This window comes from Zalophus californianus, chromosome 6, assembly GCF_009762305.2.
Source record: "Zalophus californianus isolate mZalCal1 chromosome 6, mZalCal1.pri.v2, whole genome shotgun sequence".
Lineage (NCBI taxonomy): Eukaryota > Metazoa > Chordata > Mammalia > Carnivora > Otariidae > Zalophus > Zalophus californianus.
The window spans coordinates 142,346,078-142,369,937 of record NC_045600.1 but is presented as its reverse complement, the minus strand read 5'-3'; the positions used below and the strand labels follow the sequence as shown (position 1 = coordinate 142,369,937).

The 23,860-nt window shown below is 46.0% G+C and overlaps 1 protein-coding gene across 13 annotated transcripts in view; it reads left to right on the top strand.

Moving 5' to 3' along the window:
* CPEB1 (cytoplasmic polyadenylation element binding protein 1) overlaps positions 1–23,860 on the top strand; it is a 96,234-nt gene that overhangs the window by 57,812 nt on the left and 14,562 nt on the right. For 6 of the 13 annotated variants that reach the window (XM_027569626.1, XM_027569618.1, XM_027569625.1 and 3 more), the window contains exon 3: positions 12,729–12,920. In XM_027569626.1, the coding sequence (XP_027425427.1) occupies positions 12,767–12,920 (154 nt within the window). In that variant the 5' untranslated portion in view covers positions 12,729–12,766. Of the gene's footprint in view, positions 1–12,157; positions 12,365–12,728; positions 12,921–23,860 lie in introns of those variants that run through there. The other 7 variants (XM_027569616.1, XM_027569614.1, XM_027569619.1 and 4 more) reach the window with 3 other exon arrangements.

Genomic DNA, 23,860 nt, shown 5'->3' with positions numbered 1-23,860 from the left:
TTGAACTCCTAATGTCAAATTTAAAATCTTTTAATACGGATTTTTCTTTGTAAAAATTTTTAGAAATTTTTTTGAGTTTATTTAGGGGATATTAAATCTTAGTTACCTTACCCTGTTTAATAACCTGTATGTTTTTCTTGTTTCAATATGTTCATTGTAAAACAGACAAAAGGAAAAGAATCTTATGTAGTCCCACTACTCAGGGATAACTAACGTTTTAGCATATCCAGTATTTTTCTAACACATATATATATATATATATATATATATATATATATATATACACACACACACACACATATTTATTAAAGCGGAAGCTTTCTGAACACACTATGTAGCGATGTGCCTCTTTGTCTTCCTTTTATCTTTTAGAGTCATTGGTTTTCTGTGTCTCTGTCAAAGTTACATAGCATTTTACTGTGTAAATAGACACAATATGGGATTCTTAACCCAGATCCATGGATAGAATTCAGGGAGTCTAGGAACTTGGACAGGTGAATAGATCCTTATTTTTACCAATGTCTACCTGAAATGTAGCATTTCTTTCTATTGTAAATGTTGGCAACAAATGACAATAATCGCAGGGTCTAATAACTTTGGCAGTAATCCTCATCGTCAGTAGGATGGTCAGACATTTTGTATCTGATTTCTTTACAGTCATTGCACATATTTTGAAATGTTGTCTATACTCATCTTTACTTCAAAATTATCACTGGGGTACCTGGGTGGCTCAGTTGGTTAAGCGACTGCCTTCAGCTCAGGTCATGATCCTGGGGTCCTGGGATGGAGTCACACATTAGGCTCCCTGCTCAGCGGGGAGCTGCTTCTCCCTCTCTGCACCACCCCCCTGCCCCAAGTCACATGCTCTCTCTCAAATAAAATCTTTAAAAAAAAAAACCCAAATTATTACTATTTTACATATTTAACAACATTATTCTTAGAAGGTATCAATATGCTTTAGCAGACTGCCAAATTGTTCATGGTTTAAAAAGTTAAGAATTTCAAACTATTGGATATCATTTGCTTACATATGTGTCTGTTTTAAACACTAGTAGAAAGTACCTAAAGTTAAAACTTTTGGCTACATACGTGGTTATTTAGATATAGAATAAATCTCCTGAAGTAAAACTCTATCAAATAAGTATCTTTCAAAGCTTTGAGTGATGGACATGTCAGATTACCTTCCAGACACATACAAGATTCATCTTTCCATAGGATATGAAAGCACCGAGTCCTTTTAAAAATCACTGGCTTTTATATTCTCTAGATCTGCTGTGGTTTGGCACTGTAAGGAGTCTCCAGTTTGGTGTCATGTTTAAGGAACTTGTGCAAACCCCGAATTTGAACAGTAGAGCATCACACGTCATTGTGTTTAGATCACACTAGTTTTACATGCAACTCAGGCTCAGCCTCTGGCAGTATATCATAGTCCAGGACCCTGGACCAGAGTCTTCAAGAACTTCTGTTCCAGATGCTGCCACGCCAGGAGCCATAGATCATGTGGAGCTGGACTTGAATCATAAGTCCTCTCTTGAGTTCCATGGGGAAGAAGTTAAATGGTCACTTTCAAAAATAATGCACGCACATGGCAGTGGAGTCTTGGAAACCCCAGAATATGAATTTCACATTTTGCTGAAGAAGTGGGAGATTGGGGGGAGGGTAATAAGAGGGGAGAGAAGTGAGTGTTAAAAATTGAACTGTTGGGGCGCCCGGGTGGCTCAGTCTGTTAACCGTCTGCCTTCGGCTCGGGTCATGATCCCAGGGTCCTGGGATTGAGCCCCATGTCGGGCTCCCTGCTCCGTGGGGAGCCTGCTTCTCCCTCTGCCTGCCACTCCCCCTGCTTGTGCTCTCACTCTCTCTCTCTCTCTCAAATAAATACATAAAATCTTAAAAAAAAAAAAAAAGAATTGAACTCCTGATGGGTTGGTTTCAGTACAATGCTGCATGGGGACCTAAGTGGAAAAAAGAGAATCCACTAATAATTTACAGATAAAACAACCCTGAGTTGGGACATGTATGAGGCAGACCTGGCCTGAGAAAGTGCCCCAGGGTAGGAGAGAGGCAGAATAGCTTGGTCCCTGGATTTGGATCCCACCTCTGCCACCTGGTAGCTTTGTCGCTTTGGCCCTCTCTGGGCCTTGTTTGCTCTCTAGTGGGGGTGAAAAGATTTAACCAAGTGGTCTTTTGGATCCTTTCCTGCTTTTCTTTGTGGCTGACACTCATCTGGTGGCGGGGCATTAGGGACTTTGGTCCCAGAGATTCTCTTCCGGTAGTGATTACTTGTTTGGTCAATCCCTGCTTAAAGGGCCCGAATTATGCAGAACACTCTTATTGGCAACTGATCAAACACTGATTAGAACTAATCTTACCAAAATGTGAGATGTGTTGGAAGGCTCTTGGTATATACCTCACAGAACAGGAAGAAATGGCTAGAAAACTAAGCAAGGATGCTGAATCCAAGGCCTTCAATTGTGTCAAGATCTTGTCTCTTTGCAGCCTCTCCCCAAGTGTGGGTTTCATTTTCTCCTTTTGCACAGTTGCCCTATTATCTGTGGAAGGAGATATGTTCACATTCTCTAGCATCATGAAGCGAGGAAATTGTTCCTCCTCTGCTATATCTAATTAGAAAAATCCCAAAAAGGACTCCCAGTTAGCTTGCTGTGAATTGTGCCCATACCTGGACTGGTCTCTCTAGTCCTAGGAATGGGTTATTGTGGCTCACGTTGGGTCACATGTTCACCTGTGGACCGTCACTGTGATCAGGGAAGCAGAATCCTATGGGAAGATGGCATTTGCCTTTAGGACGACTTGGATGCCACAGGAAGAAAAATAGTTCAAACAAAATCCTGGTGTGTGGGAGATTTATAAAAACATGGTCTAGGAGATTAATGAATGAGGCAGCAGCAGTCTTCAAACATCTGTTTGTATACATCTCATTGATCAAAAAAACAACCACCAAGGTGTCAGTTCACACCCATTAGGATGGTCATTGTCAAAACAATAGAAAGGCCGTGTGGGTGATAATGTGGAGGATTTGGAACACGTGTGCATTGCTGAATGTAAAATGGTGCTGCCACTGTGGAAAGCTGTGTGGTGTTTCCCAAAAATAAAACATTAAATGTAGAATTACCATCAGTTCCATTTCTAGGTATATATGCAAAGGAATTGAACCCATATTTGTACACCAGTGTTCACAGCAGTACTATTCACAATAGCCAACAGGTAGAAATAACCCAAATGTCCATTGACAGTTGAGTGGATAAACAAAATGTGGTGAATACACTGGAATATTATTCAGCCTTAGGAAGGACATTCCAGTACACGCTACAACATGGATGAACCTGGAACCTTGGACACAAAGGACAGATAATGTATGATTTCACTTCTATGAGGTTCCTGAAGTAGTTGAATCCATAGAGACAGAAAGTGGTTACCAGGGACTGGAGATGGGGCTTGTGGGGAGTTAGTGTTTAAATAGGCACAGTGTTTCAATTTGAGAAAGTTCTGGCAATACACAGTGGCAAGAGGCACACAAAAATGTAAATGTACTTAATGCCTCTGTATTATATATTTAAAAATGGCCAGAATGGTAAAGTTTTATGTATAGTTTACCACAATAAAAATTTTAAAAAATACAACGTACTTCTTGCATATGTAATTTGATATCTAATCATAAGTGAAAATGTATCCAGTGGAATAAAAATAGACCTATTTGATACCTATTATCTATTTGAAAAATATGTAAACCCATTCTTTTTTTTTTTTTTTTAAAGATTTTATTTATCTGTTTGACAGAGAGATAGCACAAGTAGGCAGAGTGGCAGGCAGAGGGAGAGGGAGAAGCAGGCTCCCCGCTGAGCAGGGAGCCAGATGCAGGGCTCGATCCCAGGACTCTGGGATCATGACCTGAGCCAAAGGCAACTGCTTAACCGACTGAGCCACCCAGACGCCCCTATAAACCCATTCTTTAACAGTAGGACATTTTTCATTGTTCTTCTTCTCCTTTCCTCATATTTCTAGTCTACTTCTCCCATGGAATTTTATCCTCATGTAATATTTTACAGTTATGGGTCTTGATATGTTATACTTCTCAGCAACAAAAACAGTACATAAATTGAAGTTTTAAATTATTTTCTGTGACTAAAAGGCCGTAAGTGTTCTGGATTGCTGTGGCCTTTGATCGCTAGGACAGTTGGTTTAAGACAATCTCAATGTTACAAATTTTCATAAAATTTTCTTTAATAATTGTTTATTGGAAGTGCTTCTTAATGAGATGAGACATTTAAAAAACCCATGTAATTTTGATGACTCACTTATTGCTGGAATGACACAGGGTTTTCAACACCAAATATATTCCTATTTTTTGTTTTTATAGGTCTGTGCTCTGACTAAACTTATTCACATAAATAAATAGATGGGAAGTGAAGGAGTTGTTAGAGCAGTGTCTCTCAGTTGTTTGAACTCGAGTTCTATGCAAAAAAATCAGACATCTGTCATTATTTTTAGTCTTGTACTTGTTGACAGTTCCATTCACTCCTTCATATTTGTGATGAAGAAGGAACTGGAAACCATCTAATTTGTGAAAAGATTTGTTATCTAAGTCATCAGTTACTGAATTTATCAGTTTTTTTGAAAGTATATCAAGAGTGCTTTATCAAGGTTTTAGATAACTACTATGTTTATCATTCTTTGACTTAGAGACCTTGCTTACCTCTGTTTACCTAAAGGGTTGAGAAAATTACTGTCAATTTGAAAATACATCTTTGCCAAGAAAGTATCTTAAAATGCTTTTTATCTTACACTTTTAAGTATGTACTGTCAAAACCTTGGGTCTCTAGATTCTAACTTGCTGTACTTATGGAAAATGTCAGCTATAAAAGCTCATGAAGTCAGTTCTTACTGTCAAACCAATTAGTTCAATCAGACTTGCTTTTGTCAGAAAAGTCAGACTTAATTTTCCCCAACATTTTATTATGAACGTTTTCCAACATACAGAAAAGCTGAATGAATTATGAAGAGGACACCCATCATACCCACCACCTAGATTCTACAGTACCTTTTGGTCAGGTTGCTTTACCATGTACCCATTTATATATCCCCTTAACCATTTAGAAGTACATCTTACTTGCATAACACACTTCAAGGTAAGTTGCAGACGTGGATATAATTCACTCCTAAATACTTCAGTATGCATGTCATTAACTAATGTTCAGTATTTGTTTACAATTTTTTGAGGTAGAATTTCTACACAGTGAAATGCACAAATCCTATATGGATCACTAGATGCGTCCTGACAAATGCACACACCCAACCCCAGTTCCCATCAGAATGTAGCGTATTACCATCCCCTCATAAAGGTTCCTCCTGCCTCTTCCGGTTAGCTCCCTCCACTCCCCACCCCCTCTCCTGCAGAGGCAACCACCAGATTTCACCACATAATTAGTTTTGACTGTTTCTAGAACTTCAAACGAGAGTGCATATATATTATATATATATATGATTTCATTTATGTAAAGCTTCTTTTTGTAATTACTCTAAGATTGCTCCATGTTGCCTCTGTCCATTTATTCCTTTTGACTGCTGAGTCATATTCCAGTCAATACATATGCCATATTTTATTCCTCCGTTGATGGTCACTTGGGCTGTCTCCAGAATTTGGTGATCATGAATAAAGCTCCTGTCGCCATTCACGTACAGCCCTGTTTGTAAACCCATACTTTCATTCCTCCTGGTTGAGTACTGAGGAGTGGGATTGGTGGGTCATAGGATAGTGTTCTGTTTAGTTGTATAAGAAATCTGCAGACTTTTGCAAAAGTGATCATACCGCACATAATAATGCATAGAAGTTCTGATGGGCAGCGCTAAATGTTGGCAAAATGTGGAGCCAGTCTTTCTAATTTTAGCTGTCTTGTGGGTGTGTATGTAGTTCCTTGTGGTCCAGTTCACATTTCTTTGACTAATGATGTTGAGCACTTTTTCAAGTGCTTACTGACCAATTATATATCTTTGTGAAATATCTTTTCAATATTTTGTGCTCTTTTGAAAAGTACTTTTTTTCTTTTGAGTTAAGGTTTCTTTATACATTTTACATACTAGCCATTTATCAAATATGGTTGCGGGTATTTTCTCCCACTTTGTAGCTGTCCCGATTATTTTCTCAATGGTGTCCTGATAAACAGAAGTTTTTAACTTTGATGAGTTCCGTTTATCAAAAGTTTTTTCTTCAATATTTTTTAAAGATTTTATTGACTTGAGAGAGAGCACGAATGGGGAATGGGGCAGAGGGAGAAGCCGACTTTCCACTGAGCAGGGAGCCCGATGCAGGGACTCAATCCCAGGACCCTGGGATCATGACCTGAGCTGAAGGCAGATGCTTAACTGACTGAGCCAGGTGCCCCCAAAGTTTTTTCCAATGATGATTACTTTCTCTGTCCTCCGTAGGAAACCTTTGTGTCTGTCCATTCCCCCACCCCAAGTCACAGAGAGTCTGTTTTCTTAGAGAAACTTTAGTTTTAACTTTTTAAGTTCTCTTTGATCCATATTGAATTAATGTTTGTATATGGTGTGAGCTCAGGGTGCATTTTTTCCCCATGTGGATATGTGGTGGTTCCAGCAGCATGTGTTAAAGGGTCTGTCCCCACTGAATTACTCAACGACCACGTTTATTATTGGGCTTGCATTGACCACATGGCTCAATTGAGTGGGAATTAACTTTTTAACAATATTTAATCTTTCAGTATGTGAACGTGGTACATGACACTTTAAAAACTAAACATTGTTAATACTCATTTAAGAAATATCTTATAAAAATCACTTTTTATTATCATGGAAATAATTTGTGGACTTTATTTGAAGATTATTTAAAAGTGTCAAGGCTAAAATAAGCCAAGGATCCCATTTTTATGGTGGGACATAGAAAGTAAATCAGTTGTTGTCTCTCCTACCTTAATCTGTAACGTGATATATAGTGACATATAACAAAATCATATGTAAGCTTTCCCTGAATGTCTTAGCCGTCGTGTATGCATGCTCACCTAAACTGTTGTTTCACTTGTTAGCATGCAGGTTAACAAATTATTCTCTAGAGTGTGAACTTCTGCGGAGTTGTGATTAACTCAAGCTTAACCTTTAATGTTTGGTGACTAGTGTAAGAGAAAGTTAATAAGTGAGCCAGGGCCTGGAGATTGGCTTTGATCTGAGAGGCGACAGGGAGCTGTTGAAGGTACTGGTTTAGCGGAGCGAACACCATGAAGAAAGTAGTGCTGATTAAGACTGGGGTGAGTTACCTGGAAGAGACAGTCTGGGGTAGAACAACCCTTTTAAACTTGTACTCCTCAGAGCGTGGCCAGCATCCCGGGAGTGTTGACATCATTTGGGGGTTTGTTAGGATTGCAAGTTCTGGGCTTGACCCAGACCCACCGAATCTGAATCCATGATTCAGAAAGATTGCCTGCTCATCTGTATGCCCATTAAAGTTTGAGGAGTCCTGCTCTGGAGAAGCGTGCAGTCTCCCTGGCTTGAGCGGTTAAGGGCCATAGTGCAAACAGAGGAGTTGCCATGATCCTGACAGATGTCTGACTCCTTGCACATTTGTTCAGAGTTGCCAAAATGGATTTTCAAAACCATCATTTTGGTTTTCTGGATTTTTGGAGAAGATTCTTTCAGACAGTCTTTTTAGAAATACATTATTAGAAATGCTGCTTTATAGGCTTGTTAAAACCTTAAGAACCATAAGTCATTGACTAAGTAGACTCGGCTGACTATAAAGTTAGTCATTTGAAAGAATCTAATGGGGACAAACGATCCAATGTCCTTCTTTGCTTTTCCCAGGGACCAGAATCTGGGGATGAAGTTGAGATTTTTGTAAAAGAGCTCAAGTGTGGTTGCTAAACAAACTAATAGTGTGCTGCTTTAAGGTCAAAAGAGGGAAAAGGAAGGAGAGGAGAGATCTTACTTTTGTATTGTTATAATTATGTGGTTACTAAAGGAACATCCGTCAGCAGCCTGCTAACCTCACACATACACTGTTCGTATTCTTCTGTTCCTTTACCAAAATTTCTGTCAGCGCACCGAATCATCACATTGTTCTATTCATGGTGTAGATGCAACTTTGTAGTCTGCTCGTGCCATTTAGTGCATTTTCCTCCTCTGCAGCTTCTTCCTCCTCGTCTCCCTCTCATCCCTGGCCTCCCTGGCTGATGTCTGGTCCATCTTGGGCCCGTGGTTGGGCTCATGCAAACACACCTTGCTTACCTTCTTCCCTGTAACCTCCTCAAAATCAGGTCTCCTTTTTCCTAGAATCACCTTGTGATATATCCGTTCTGTGAAGCCAACCGACTTTGCAATCACCATCTGCCTTTGTAGAATGCCTTCATGGTTTCACAGGTGACGGCCTCCTGGCACTCCTCTCATCTTACTTCCCCTACCCCCCAGATGCTCAGGAATGGCGGCTGCAGTGGACCCCGAGCAGTTTTGTGCTAAGTTCTGCCAGCAGAGGAGTCATCAGAGGGCGGACAGGTTCCTAAGAAGATGGAAAAGATCAGAGTTGAGGCCACACTCCAAGCCCCTGAGCCAGGGTCCCTGGTTCACCTCTGCATTTTGAGTCTGCCAGGGGATGCTGTATCTTAGATTGTGGCAAACTTTGAACTTTGGGTCAGTTTACTTATCTCCCTGAGTTGTATGGCTACTAAGGAATTTGGGAGATTAACTGTAAAGAAGATAACTGATATTTTTTCAAAGGGAAATGATTTTAAAATTTTGAACCAAATTAAGAAACTTAAATCAGAAGCTTTGTATAGGTATTTGTATAGGTATGGATAAAGGAAAGTTGTAGGAAAAAGCATTTAAGAGAGTCATTGTTCAATAGACTGCCTTTGAATGAGATTTTTCACTTCATCTTGCGCTGGTTACCAGCTTTAGTACTTCAGAGTGCTTAGTTGGTGCTTGGCAACAGATGATGAATAGTGTCCAGTAAAAAGGGGCAGGTTCCTGTCCAGCATCCGCGGTGAGTTTGAGAAGCAAAGAAAAGCTTTTGCTCAGTGAAATTACCCTTTGCCTTTCAGACCTCTTCCCTCACTGCATGTTGGCCTGGTTGACAGTGTGCTCCTCAAACTTTCTTTCAGTACAGAGGAAGGAGGTGGAGCAGAATGGTAAATTTGGAGAGAGAGGATTAGGCAGCCATTGGAAAAGAGGCTTTTTGAGTAAAAGGTTTCTGGAGGGGCACCTGGCTGGTACAGTCAGTAGAGTGTGTGACTCTTGATCTCGGGGTCGTGAGTTTGAGCTCCACATTGGGTATAGGGATTACTTAAAAAAAAAAAAAAAAAAAAAAAGTCTGTTCCTTGAGTGAAATGTTTCTGAACACAGCTGGCTGTGGATAGAGTGACGGTGCCTACCAGTTCGCCTCCGGTCTCTGTTTAAGCTGGCTGTCCTGGTACGATTTTGTTTTAATTGAAGTATCATTAACATAGAGCGTGACGTTAGTTTCAGGTGTACAGCCTAGCGATTGGACAGTTCTGTTACTCATTGCACAGTAAATAATGTCACCATCTGTCCCCATATGTTACTACAACATTATTAACTATTTATCCAATGTTGTACTTTTTGTCTCTGTGACTGACTGACTTTAAAGCCGGATGTTTGTTCTGGTATGATTATTAAAATTTGCCCCCTTTCTCTCTCAAAAATGCCTTGGTTTGGATGATAAATTATATGGTCACCCTACTGAAAGTGAAACACTGATGAAATACTTTGTGTCAGGCAGCGTATGAGACACTTTATGTGATCCTGAAAGGTAGCTGCAGTTCCCACCCTACAGATAAAAAGATGCTCAGGAAGGCTGAGTAACTTGTCTGAGATCAGACAGTGGCCGACCTGGTGGGCAAAGCAAGATCTATCAGACTTTTAAAGCTATTTAATTTTTCCCAACCCGCTACATTAAGCATTTAACGGGTATGGGCTCCATTGATTTTTAGGATCTAGTGAAGGAATCCTGCAGTGGTAGTGAAAGCCTTTTTCTGGAAGAACCCGTGGAATGGAGAAGATCTGGATAAGAGCGGAGGTGATGCCTGTAGTGGGGACTCTGGGGGTGGAGGTCAGGTTGTGTTTAGATCGCGGAGCTTCTGGGTGCACGTAGCCATCAGTGTCCTTAAACAACCCTGCTGCTTGGGCCTGGATCAGTCAGCTTGGGGTGGGAAGGTGGTGGAAGTTGTATAGACACATCGCTCAAACTTTCATGTGCCTACACAGCAACTGGGAATCCTGTTAAAATGTAGATCATTTCTGTAGGTCTCAGGGGGGCCTGAGATTCTGCATTTGTAACAAACTCCCAGTGGCCCAAGCCACGTTGGACTTTGGGCAGCAAGAGTAGGGTTAGTGATTAGGTTCTCTTTGTCAGGGTCATGGGGGTAGTCATGTACACAAAACCCTCATTTTAGAGGTTGGGGAGGGACAGTGGCTTCTAGGCGTAGGTGGCCTCACGGTGGGTAGCAGAGACTATATGGAAAGGTGGTTTGGGGGGGAATGGGTACTTAAATATGGATGTTTTTAAAGGTAGCATTACATTTTTGTAATTAGTATATGCAGATTATTTTTAAAGTATACCCTTAGCTTGTGTGAAGTGGAGACATAGAGAAGCAGGAGGGAGTGTTCTGGGGTGAGGACAGCACAGCATGGTGCAGTGGTGAGCAGGGCTTTAACAAACACAGACAGAGAGCAGAGTACCTACAGCCAGACAGGAATAACGTGGTTGGATGACACAGCAGCAAAGCTCTGGGGAAAAGAAAAAAGAAAAGAAAAAGAAAAAACCACCTCCGGGCGCCTGGGTGGCTCAGTTGGTTAAGCGACTGCCTTCGGCTCAGGTCGTGATCCTGGAGTCCCGGGATCGAGTCCCGCATCGGGCTCCCTGCTCAGCAGGGAGTCTGCTTCTCCCTCTGACCCTCTCCCCTCTCGTGCTTTCTATCTCTCATTCTCTCTCTCTCTCAAATAAATAAATAAAATCTTTAAAAAAAAAAAAAAAAAAAAAAAAAAAAAAAAAAAAAAAAAACCACCTCCAAGGGGAGGAGTCCCTCCCACGGACTGGTCATGTCTCCCCTCTCGGCTATGCCCGCGTGCCTCAGGACACGAGGGGACATAGTGCAGGTGGCTCTGTAGCTTCTCCTGTGGCGAACAGCACTATCCCCACCTCTGCCCGCCTGGGACCCTGTCACGGGCAGTCCCAGGTGGGCCTGCTTCCTGTATCTGGTTACTGCTCGTGGAACACAGGAGAGCAAGCAAGGTGGCGTGCTTCCAGCCTGGTCTAGGTGTGAGTGGCCTGCCTGCCGGGACTGGGACTTGGCTCTGCCTTCTTTTCTGAGGGGGGAGCCTTGTGACTACAGGTCATGATGGAAAAGGACTGATGGGGGGGGAGAGCACGTTGGGAAAGAGGAAATGGTGGCGGTTCCACAATCTCTGCGCAGAGCTGGACTTTGTTGCTGGAGCTGTGAGTGGTCACAGAAGTAGGGCCTGGGTCCCGGGCAGCACCCCTGAGTGAGGCATCCGGCTCACTACCCGGCTGGCCAGCGTAGCTCTGAGTGCTCTTGGAAGGCCGGAGAAAGAGTGTCAACAGAGCGGGGTGGGGGAAGCTCCTGATCTCTGACGAGGCAGATTACAACTGGGACCGTTTCTCCTCTTTCCGTCTCTCTGACAGTGTTCTAGCAGTGTCGCCCCAGTCTGTCCCTGTGGTTGCCAGAGGGTAGGGGAGCTGGACCTGACCTTTCTGCTCATGACTCACTGCCCATCCTGTTGGGGACGGGGATTGTCCTGGTCAGGGCAGAGCTTACCCGGGCGTGTGGGCTGTGAGACACCCCTGAGCAACACAGAGTCCCTTCCATCTGCCACAGCTGACCCCTTTTCTCTGTGATAAACTGCTCCAGACAAGCCTGGAGCACCAGGTGGTGTTCCCCAGGGTCCCAGTGTGCCGTGTTTTTCTGAAGGTGATTCTCTTCCTCCGTGGTAAACACTGCTGTGTCAGGGTGCTGCTCAGGGCCACTTGGAGCACATAGATTTTTGCTAGCAGGATTGTGAAGCTTTGCATTGGGCTGCAAAACCAGGGCTTGAGCAAGCAGCTGGAGAGAGTCCAGGACTAGAGTGTTTTTGGGTTTGGGGGTGGAGAGCAGAGGGAGGGGAAGGGAGGGGCAGGAGGGCAGAGCTCCACAAGCAGGCAGTCGGCTGCTTTGGCTTTGCTGTCAGCAGAGAGGACTTCAGTCGTGCCTGAGGGCCGCTTGGCCACCATTGCTGGAGACCGGAGGGCGCTGCCTCGGAACCCTGACTTACCGGCACTGCACCCGGACTGTTCCAAGTAGCTGTTGTGCTATCTTTTCCCGGGGAGGCAAGTCTCCTCCCTGTCGTCCCCTCCTGCTCCTCCCCCATTCTGTGAGGGATGATGCCGCTCTCTATTGCACGGCTCAGCCGGCTGATGTCACTGGCAGCGGGAAGCATCAGCAGCCTGATCACATGCTGGCCCAGTCTGTAATGCAGACGGGATAGGGGTGTGTATGTGGGGAGGGGGGCTGTATGGCAACTGCTCTCGCTCTAACGCCCCCAAAAGTGCAGAGGCAGCGGCCGCAGCGTCCAGCCAGCTTGGATGTCTGTTTCTTGGGCTTGGGGAAACTACTATTAATAATACTTATTGTCGATGATACTGGGGAAAACAGCCCTTAACTCTGGGGTTTCTGCTGTCGTCCTGTCCAAAGCAGACTTCCAGGACTCTGAAGAAACAGTTGCAAGCAGGATGCTTTTCCCCACCTCTGCGCAAGATTCTTCCCGGGGCCTCCCAGATGCAAATGACTTGTGCCTTGGCCTGCAGTCCCTCAGTCTCACAGGCTGGGACCGACCCTGGAGCACCCAGGACTCAGATTCCTCAGCCCAGAGCAGCACACACTCGGGTGAGTGCCAGGCAACGAGTTGGCTGGGGGAGGGGGACGCGTGGGGTGGCGACCGAAGACACCCACAGCAACAGTTGTTCTCTTCCCCTTTGCATCACCCCCCCCACCCCAATACAACATGGAGCTGTTTTGCAAGAGATGGAAATGCTGGCTGTTAGTGTGGCAGGACAGATGGTTGCTTGTAAAGGCAGGCATGGCTTTTCCACTTACCCTGATAAATTCCCTGGAGTTGTTAGTCTGCACCTGGGGTGGCCCTGAGAAGGGTCCCCAAGGTGACAGTCTTATGCAGAAAAGATCCAGCTAACCCCCTAGCGCCCAGGCCTGTCTTGGAGATGATGAAGCAAAACACTTTTAGGTGGGGGAGGGGACCTAAGGGGCTGATCACTGGATGTCCAGATTCTGTTTCTCAGTGGTTTTTAAAACTAGGGACCTGTATATGAGGATGGGTGGTCCCTGAAACATGGCAAGGGAATAATTTTAACCTCAGGTGAGGCTGGGTGACATTAGGATTATTGGAATTGGCTTAACATATGGGTAAGAGCATTGAACCCTGGCAAGGGGTAGGCAGGGTCATTGGGGTGGAGTAACTCTAAGCTGCGGAGGCTTTGTTTTTCTTTGTGTGAAGGGTAACCAAATGGATGAAGAGCCACTCCCCTTTAGGACTCCTTGTTGCCTTGGGAGGATTTGGTGGGGACAGATTGAAGGGGCTTCTTGGCAACCCCTTGAGCTGCTTCTGATGAGACCTTCCCAGTGCCTGTTTATTTCCCTCTTGTGGTACATGGCGGGGCGGGGGTGGTGGTGTGTAGGGTTGGCCGGACCCAAGTCTTGGAGTATTCGGGAAGAATTGGGAACTTAGGAAATATGACAGGGAACTTAAAATCCATGTATTTTTCTTTATGTGAATTGTGTCTTAATAAAGAGAGTATCAGCAGCAGATACTTTGGGAAGATGGAAAGGTAGTGGGGGTGGGGCAGCCATTTGCTGTTGGTGCTGACCATGGGATGCACTGAGCCTGCCATCCTTCCCTCGCCTCCCCTGCTCCAGAAACTGACAGTCAAGGCAGCAAGGTGCTGTCTTGTTGATTTCTCTGGCCTCCACCCTGTTTGGCGCAGGTCTTTTTTTAGAATGCTTTGCAGAGCCTGGGACTGTTGTGTCTGTTGGCATTTTAATGGCCAGTTGTTTCAGCAAAATCCCATTTGATTGGGGGTAGGGGGCTGGATTTTTTTTTTTATTTGATTGAGGATGGGGAACAGCTTTGCCCTAAGTAACTACCTCTGGTTAAGGTAGAATTTCTTGAAGTACTGGCCTTGAGCTGACTCAGGTTTGTCCAGAAATGTTGGTAGGTGCCTTGTTCCCCTGGGCAAGCGTGTATCCTGTGCCTGGAGATCTTGGCTTGGAGGCCGTGGTCACTTCTCTTACGTGGTACTCTGAGGTCGACCTGGATAGCCTGTGAAGCTGGCCTTGTCCTCAGTCCCAGGGTATCTGAGCAAAAGACAGAAGAGCTCACAGAGGAGGTGGGCACCTGTCTGTGTGATCCCTGTTGGACTAAGGCACTATTTCACTGACACCAGGTTGGGGCGTGGCCCTTCTTTGGCTCTGGTCTGTCTTAGCTACAGGGGTCCTTTTGAAAAGTATTACAGCACATAGAATTGCAGGAGGACCCAACTTGGGCCTTGGAGAACATGGCCTGAAAGTTACTGTGAAATTGGGCTATAAAAAATAGCTTGGACACAACCAAAATTTCTCTGGCTTCCCTGCTACCGAATGTCCTGTGCTTACGGCTATTTGTCTCCAAAGTGGGGATTGATTTATTTCTCCACCTTTCATCTCAGGCACTTTCGTGATAAATATTACATGATTCTGTGGATCAGGGAGGGACTGCAGTCTGTGGCCCTAGCATTCGCAGGGACCAGAGGGCTGCCCCAGTGGTATGATCTGGCTATGGGCAGGGTTGGTGTGGCTCTGTCTTCCCTTCTGAGGGTTAAGGACACACTCATCCCTAACATCCATGATGTCCTTGAATGTTGAAGCTTTGGTGATGGCCATCCGTCGTCTTTCTCTGAGCTCGGGGCCTTCTCGGAAAGCGCACATGAGGGTACTGCCTACTGGGGTAGGGTGTAGCCCTCCCACCAGCCAGCTGCGGTGCCAGATTGGGCACCCCTGCCAGCAATGCGGGAACATGCAGCCCACATTCCAATGCCTACACTGCCTTCCCATCTGAAGACCAACTAGCTCACTCTCTTCAGGGGGAGGAGCTATTTCAACAGCTCTGTACAGTCTGGGAGTTATCCTTACAGCATGGCACTGGGCTGTCTGTGCGGAGCGCAAGGTGCACGCTTGTTCCTTGGGCTCTGTTTGGTGATATATTTCCCCAGGCAGCTATAGCTTTACGTTTGACCATCTTCTGCCACTTTTAAGTATTTAGCAATGTTGGGGGCAAGGGTAGAGATAGCAGGGCTTTTGCTTGAATAAATTTAGCCAAGACTATCAGTCATTGAGCCCTAGCTGTGTGCCAGGTACGTACTAGGTGATTCATCAGTGAATAAAATCCCCATGGCTATCAAGGGAAAAGAGGTGAGAAGGCATATCAAATGCAGCATGATAGTTGCTATGATGGATACTTCCATTTTCTCCCCTAAGGGTTTTGGGATTTTTTGTTTGTTTGTTTTTGTTTGTTTGTTTTGGCGTAGGGACAGCCTTTCATCAGGTTCTCAGCGTGAGGCTGGTACATGGAGACCTTTCTGAAGGGACTAGAGTCCTTCTGCTGCATGGGTTCCATTGGCCTCAGAGGCCTGCTTGAAGACCCTGGAGTGGAATTTGGTTTTGAGATTTGTGCCCACAAGGCCAGTATTCGTTTGGATATGGTACTTTGTGGGGTCCCGCTCTCTAGACTCTGCCTACCCTGAGGCCTCACCTCTTGCTGGGAAGGAAGCCTTTTACTGTTAGAAGTGGGTGTTTCCCTTAGACCCCAAGTCTTGTGTCCAGCACTACCTTTGTCTTCCTGGCAGTGTCTTACGTCCTGTAATGGAACAGCAGGGCTCTGAAAGCTGTCCTCAATAGCTCAGGATGGGGGATGGAATGACTAAAAACCACTAGTTACTGACTGCTTCCTACGTGAAGTCCATCACGTGATTTTAATGCTTCCACAGTCCTGTGAAGTGTGTACAGGCATTACTTTTGTTGTAAAGATGAGGAGATAAACTCACAAACGTTGTGAAGTACCAGAAATCTCACAACTGCCAGAATTCTACCCAGGTCTCTTTGGTTCCAAAACTCTTGTGCTTTCTGTTACATCTGTGTTCCTGTAAGCGGAACTCTAACATGTTGAAGAACACTTCTGTTAAGGTGTCTCCACATACAGCCCTGGGGCTGTCCGACCAGAGGTGGTGTGTTCCCTTGCTGAGGCCCCTCAAGGCCAGGGCATGCAGTGGACTGTTCTGACTCCCCTCCACCTGAGTCTGCTCATCAGCAGCACCACCGGATGGGTCGGTCTTCCTGACCCACCCTGGGGACTCTTGCATACAGCATTATTCAGCAGGAAGGGGGGGTGACTGAGAATCTACTCTGGGGGGGGCCTGGAAGCCAGGGACTCCTAATGAATGACTTGTACTGAAGCCCAGCGGGTAGACCAGATGCTCAGTCTGAGTATGCCAGAGGCCATGTCTTGTTTTCTCCCACTGTCCTATAGAAGTTCCTCAGGGATTAACCTGTCAACCTTCTCTGGTTTGTTCCCTGACTGCCAACCAACCAGTCAGGTTATGTGTTACTTGCAGGCTCCCCGTTGGTGGGCAGGCTGGATCAGCTTTTGCTTCTGCTACTGCTGCCCTTCCAAACAGCCTTTCTGAGGTGACATTCAAAACACAGTTGGGCTCTTGTCTGTAGGACATGGACTTACTTCCTAGACCCAACCAAGTTGTGCAGATCTGACTCCATTATCCAGGTTGTCCTGCTCTTATCCCCAGCATGCAGCACAGTGCCTGGCTCATGGCTTTTTATAAGGATCTGTTGAATGAACGATGAATGCCAAGCCCCCGTGTTGTTAATCCTGGGTAGTTTTAACTGTAGAATTCTGTCAAGGTCTCTCTTATTCTTCTGCCTCCTACTTGTTTTGATCAGCTGGATGGATAGATTTCTTCAAAAATCAGTATCTCTGAACCTCCATAGCTTCTAAGGCATGAAGACGCATTTACAGAAAATTTTGTCATACACTGGAACGTGAATTCTGTCATGGAGTCAGGTAGTCTACTGAGGGATAGCTTTCCGTGCAGAGAGGAGGGAGGGCCTGGGAAGCATTAAACAATAGGGTGCCTCCTAGGTGAGAAGTAAGTTGGGTAGGAGAGCATGTGTGCCGACCTTACATAGGACTTGGCTATGTCATTTCTTCAGGTAAGGAAATTTGTCCAGTGAGCAAGACAGGGGAGAAGGGCTATATTGGGTACCACCTTGGACCTGTGGGATCCACGGTCGGTGGAGGCAGTTGACACTCAGAAGACTGCCACCTGAGTCGAGGTACGGTGGAGAGTCGAGGTATGGTGGAGAGTCGAGGTACGGTGGAGAGTCGAGGTATGGTGGAGAGTCGAGGTATGGTGGAGAGTCGAGGTACGGTGGAGAGTCGAGGTACGGTGGAGAGTCAGGGTATGGTGGAGAGTTGGGGTGCCGTGGAGAGTTGAGGTAGGGTGCAGAGTTGGGGTGTGGTGGAGAGCTGGGGTAGGGTGCAGAGTTGGGGTGCGGTGGAGAGCTGGGGTAGGGTGCAGAGTTGGGGTGCGGTGGAGAGCTGGGGTAGGGTGCAGAGTTGGGGTGCGGTGGAGAGCTGGGGTAGGGTGCAGAGTTGGGGTGTGGGGAGTTGGGGTGCGGTGGAGAGTTGCAGTGTTGGAGTTCTAGGCAAAGAGCAGTCTGTTGTACCTGGAGTGAGTGCTTCCCTCCCCCTTCCTACCTCTATGCCTTCAGATGGATTTTGAGCACACAGCCTAGAACCAAGGGTTGGGAGAGGGAAGGAAGGGTTCCAGGTATGTGGCCCTAAATCTCAGGCTAGAAATAATGGCCCCTGGTTTGGGTTTTTTCCATGACTACTCCCAGTAGCTAGCAGGCATCTGACTCTGATGTCTTGGGCCTAGTCTCTCCCCAAGCTGAGCTCAAACTCAGACAGTGTCTTGCAATACCCACATCCAGTGCCAAGCTCTTGCTGCCATTATTGCTGCCACCATCAGACTCTGGGTGACTTTGTACTCTTGGGGAAGGCTTCAGAAAATTCGAACAGTGACTCAGCTGTAAAACCCACAGGAGCTGGCATAGAAGGGTGAAAGTGGAGAAAGTTAACAATCAGTCTAAAAATATTACTGCTGATTTGGTCTCCTGTACCCTCTGAGGTAGCATTAATGAGATGGAACCCTCTGCCAGGTCCTCTCCCCTCCCCGCTCCGTGACTTCCCTGAGAGCTGTCTGTAGCTGATGCTGATTCTTGCCAGCATATGAGTGGGGATGAGTGCCTCTGCCCCAGGAAGAGCACACTGCTTTTCTTAGTCACTTTTGGAAGATACAAGTGCCATGCGCTTGGCCACCGGGGCTGGAGGGACTTGGTAAATCTCAGACTTCCTATGGTCCCCGAGTTGTGGAGTTCAGGAATAGAGCGCAGAGGTTAGGGCCTTGGCTCCCATTGAAGGGTGACTATGGACTTCTCTCCCACACTTCCCACCCCCCAAGCCATCTGGGTTAATACTTGACATCTGGCCTTGGTGAAGCTCTGTGCCCTGTGATGGGAAGTGGACTTCGAGATAAGTTACTGGCCTGCAGCGTAAGTGACCTATCACTTCCACTGTTTTAGGTTATGAAGCTTTTCCAGTAAATACACTTCCTACTTCAAGTTAGGAAGAGGGAAACCTATCAATTCTAGCTTTTTGGCTCCTTCCCTCCTGATTCTCAGCTGCTAAGGATCAGTGCTGGCCCCCCAGCAACCTTACGTCAAGGGAAGTGTGGTCTCAGGGTCTGAGCCGAGAGCAAGACAGGTTCCATCTCTTGAAATGAGGTGCCACTTTCCCCAGAAGCTTTTCCTTTGGTCTGTAGACATTCAAAGAACTGCCTGGCCAGGCCCTGTGTGAGTTGACAATTTAGGGGCAGTCAGGTCATTCCGGGGCATCTGACCACGGGTGGCAGTTTCCAGAAACCTGGCTCCTTCTGTGGGTTGAAGGAAATATAAAAATACCTGGAAAATCCTAGACCTGTTTATACTAGGTTTTCTTCCCTGTATCTTCTAGTCCAACTCCTACTGTATTCTTGGCCCCTTCCACTGTAATATTTGCAGGAAACTGCATGGAGGTGCTGATGTGACCCAGGTGGTATTAATCCCGGGGCACTCAGACCTTATGTCTGCTAGATGGCATTGTCCCTTTCTGAGCCATCAGAACAGCCTTTCCCCTGTTCTTCTATGTGGCTGGGATGGTGTTCAGCGAAGCGTTCTTTCCTGCTCTTCGTACTTGAACACAGAAGTGTGTATCCATGGCTGCAAGGATCCCAACAGATGGCAGGGAGGTGCCTCTTTCATCTTGCCCTTCCTCAAGCAGAGTAGCTGTGTTCCACCTGTACCTATATATGTTTAGTTCTCTTTGAAGAAAGTATTGGAAACCAGCGGAAGGAGTATTGTCACAAATTGGATGTGGCAAGTAACCACTTCTCTCAACCTCTGTTTTGGTGATGGGCTGGGTTGGGATGAACTGAAATTTTTTCCCCCTGTTCCGAGTTGCCTCTAAGTCAAGTATTGTGTCCTTAAGTTGAATAACCTTGATGGAAAGGGTGTAGCCTCAGTGAGCATACTGGCTGTAAGGGATGTGATGTCTCCTTCCTTCCAGTACTATTTAGCAGATACTGATCCCCTGCTCTCTGCCAGATGTTGAGCTAATTACTGTTGGAGTGGGTTGGCATGCTTGGTTGAGAAGGCAGAACTTTGTCCACATGTGTGCCTGCAGATATACAAATGTTTTTGAGGTTTTAAAAAGCTTGTTTAAAAGAAGATTATTTCTTCTTCTAGGCAGAGGCTCGAAAGGTACTTTATTATCATCCCCCTCCCCTCCCCTGTCACCCCCGCTGGGGATTCTAGGCCCTATTACTTGTACTTGATTCTCCTTTTCAGGCTAGATCCAGTTACCTTTAAAGAGGCGGAGAAAGTCCAGTGGGAATTGACTAGTTTTCCTTCGTGTCATTTAAAAAGAAACTTTCTGTTTGGGAATAATTTCAGATTTACTAAAGTTATAAAGTTATACAAGGAATGCTTGTATTTCTTTTGTCCAGATTCTCCTATTGTTGACATTCATCTTTATCAATTGCATGTTCTCTTTCTCTCTGTCTCTACATAAGTTCTTCCTGAACCACTGAGAATAGAGATGTTCTTACATAACAAAGCCGTTCTCAATTCCAGTCAACATAAAGTTGATATAATACTTTTCATTAAACTTGTTCGTAGTCCAGTTTTGTCACCTGACCCAGCAGTGTCCTTCGTGGTGCTTCTCCTTCTCTCTTAACAGGTGTCTGCTCCAAGCAGTAGGTCCTAGCTCCCTTTGTTTTTGCCCAGTATGAGCTTACAAAGTCTTTTTTTGGTTGTCTTGAATATTTTTCGCAACATTCAGCTTGCTCCGGTCAACATTTTTCCCAAAACTGTTACCACAGTCTGTACCATTTTTTTTAAGATTTTTTTAAAATTTATTTATTTGACAGAGACAGCGAGAGAGGGAACACAAGCAGGGGGAGTGGGAGAGGGAGAAGCAGGCTTCCTGTGGAGCAGGGAGCCGGACCCGGGGCTCCATCCATGACCTGAGCCAAAGGCAGACGCTTAACGACTGAGCCACCCGGGCGCCCCAGTCTGTACCAATCTTATATATTCTTTGCTCCTTGTTACTATCACCCTCCCTCTCTCCACCCCACTCCCCTCTGCGCACCCCACCAATGTTTTCAGACATCGGACTCTTTGGAAAATGTCCTATATAGCCACCGTGCTTTTGTTATTTTAGGTATTAGTTGCTATTATGCTGTACTAGAGCTGTGTTTAACCTGCAGTTTTTAAGTCAAGGGAAATAATGACATGAAAGGTTTTTGGGGTGTGGTGAGGGGAACTGATGAGAAGTTTGATGTAGCAAGCCTGAGGTTTTTCTAGATGAGTGCTTCTCAAACTTTAATGTGCACACAAACCCCCTGGGGATCTTGTTCAAAATGCAGGTTCTGATGCACTAGGTCTGGAGTGGGGCCCATAATGCATTTTTAATGAGTTCCTACAGTGGCAAGGCCCTAGAGAAGTTTCAAGGCCTGGATGATTTAGATCCCAAGGCACTGACCTTTGGTAGGCTCAAGAGCTTTGTCAGTCAGTAGCTGATGGTCTTAAAGGAATCTGAACAAAAGAGAGGTGTTGAGAACAGGAAGGCAAAAAGATGTAAAGTCCTGAGTATTAGGAAAAAATAAAAGTAGCCAGGAAAGGTGGGTTTCAGAAGATACAGCTCAGAATCAGAAAGAATTGGGTCCCATCCTGTCACTCACTAGCTGTTACTTATACCAATGCTTGCCCTTTGAGCCTTGGGTTCTCTTTTGTTAAGATGGGGTAATAGGACTCACTGCTTAGGATTTAGTGAAGATTACTTACCTAAAGTGCTTCTGACAAAGCATCTGGCACATGCTCTATGTGCAGTAAGTGGAAGTTGGTCTTAGTGAATGGTAGGAGCTTGGTTGAACCTGGTCCAGACTGTAGAACAGATGATTGACCATGAACCATGGGCACTTAAGGAAGTGAGTTCATTAGTGGCCAATGTGGGTTGTCATGCCATTTTCTTTTTAGACAGGCTTATTATCACATTGAGAGGAGTGCTGTAGACATAATTCCTCACTTTGACACAGGAATTTGACAGAGCCTCAAGATATCTTTGTGGGCATGGTAAAAAAAAAAAAAAATTGCATGTTAGTTGAAGTGGATGGATTTGTGGCTGGTAGACAGAAGTACCAATAACGGTGGTGAACAGAAACTGATGGGAATGAGAAAAGTAGTCTGCAGTGGCACCCAAGTTGCTTTTTGACTCTTCCAAATACACTTTTTTTCAAAACCTTGGGTGAAGACAGTTACTGTAGCCCATATTTACTGTCTTTGGCGCCCCCCAGACACAAGCCCTTTGGGCCAGCCATCCTCTCTTGAGCTTTTTTCTGCTGCTTTATGCTGTTTCCCTTGAGAACTCGGCTCCCTACAGTGCTGTACCTTTTCCTAGGACTGACACACAGCCCTGTGTCTTGTCTTTTCCTGGGGAGCGGCCCCCTCTGGCTTGTGCGCTTGCTGGGGGCTTCTCTCCAATGGTGCTGCTTTGTCAAGAGGGAGATGAGGTGGCCTCATCTACCACTTACCTCAGGGCCATTCCTTTTGTTCCTTCCAATTTCTCGGTTCTTTCCCTCTCCGAGGATCTCAGTGTTTGTTGGTTTTAACCACAGGCCCAGTTACATGGGTCCCGTTCATCTCCTTATGGATGTCCTGTCCAGCCTCTCATACATTCCACGTCGGCCCACTCCTGGTCACAGTCCTGCTTCTTGCCATCCTCAGAGCTCAGTGTTCACCGTCCCGCCACCTCCCGTTTCTTCTGTCTGTCCCTCACCCCACTTGCAGCTCTCAGCACGCTGAAATGGCTGGTTTGCGTCTGCGTCCACTGCATGACCCGTTTCTGTCCTTCCCCTGCCCTGCGGCTGTTCCCGTCAGCTCTTGTCACGCACACGCACTTCCTCCTTCACAGCCCTGTGTGGGTCCCGGTGGAGAGAGTGGCCCATCGAGCGTAGACACAGTCTCTCAGCTGGGCCCTGGGTGCAGGGGGGCCTTCCTGTCAGCCGCCTCAGCCACCCCCACAGCAGATCTTCGGTGTCTGCCTAGTACCTTCACGGTGAAGTCTGCACGCCCAAACTTGATTTTCAAAGCTCTGTATACCTTGTTATTCGGCACCCTACACTTCTGTAAAATGTGAAGGAAGATGAGGCCCTCTAGGGCATTAGTACCATTTTAAGGCCAATATGTATGATCCACTAATTTTCACAGCACTTTTATGCCAGGTTTTGCAGCACCAAGAAGAAGCCTTGAATAAATCTTCACACCTCCTGCCTTCTCAGAGCACGAGCTCAGGGCCTTGGATTTTGTGCTTCACTGAGGCAGTGGCTTGTCAAAGAGTATTTGAGAAGTTTGACAAGGATTATTTCTGGTGGATGTCAGAATCCAAGCATTGAGAGACGCTTACTTTGAGCATAGGGTTATGGGCCCATGCTTAGAAAATTGCTTTCAAAGCCCCAGTGAAAAGAATGTTTTCTTAAAAAGCAAAGTAATAAACTAGCAGACTCCTTTGCCGTAGGTGGTTCAGCGCCCCCCCCCCCCCCCCCCCGCCCCCCAGCACACATGCATATCAGACTGGCTAGAATGAAAAAGACTGAGCGTACCAGCTGGGGGCCAGGATGTGGAGGGGACGGAGACTCTCTTCAGTGCCAGTAGGAATGTAAAGTGGTACATCCCCTTGGGAAACCGGTGTGACCGTTTCTTTAAGAATCCAGGATATATGTACCAGAATAAAATAAACACACACATCCACAATATCCCCTGCACTTAAAAAGTTAAAGGTACACCCACCCTCTCTTCATCTTTGGGTCACAGGAGACAGGCTGGTCTCCTCTGGCACATGCGCTCTGTCGCAAATGGCGTGTGTGTGTGCCCTGCGAAGCGTGCTTTCACTGTGACTGCATGGGAGGCCTGGAGGGGTTCGTTCCTGCCACTTTGGACCGAGCACAGCCCCCAGCTGGCGTTCGGACCGACGAAGGACCTGAGAGGAAGCCAGCTCTGACTACCTGTGTGTCACTCAGTGACCTGGGGAGGGGGGCCAGGTATGGCCACTGCTTACTGAGCACCTGTGCACGTGCGCACACACGCACACCTGCACACGCACACACAAA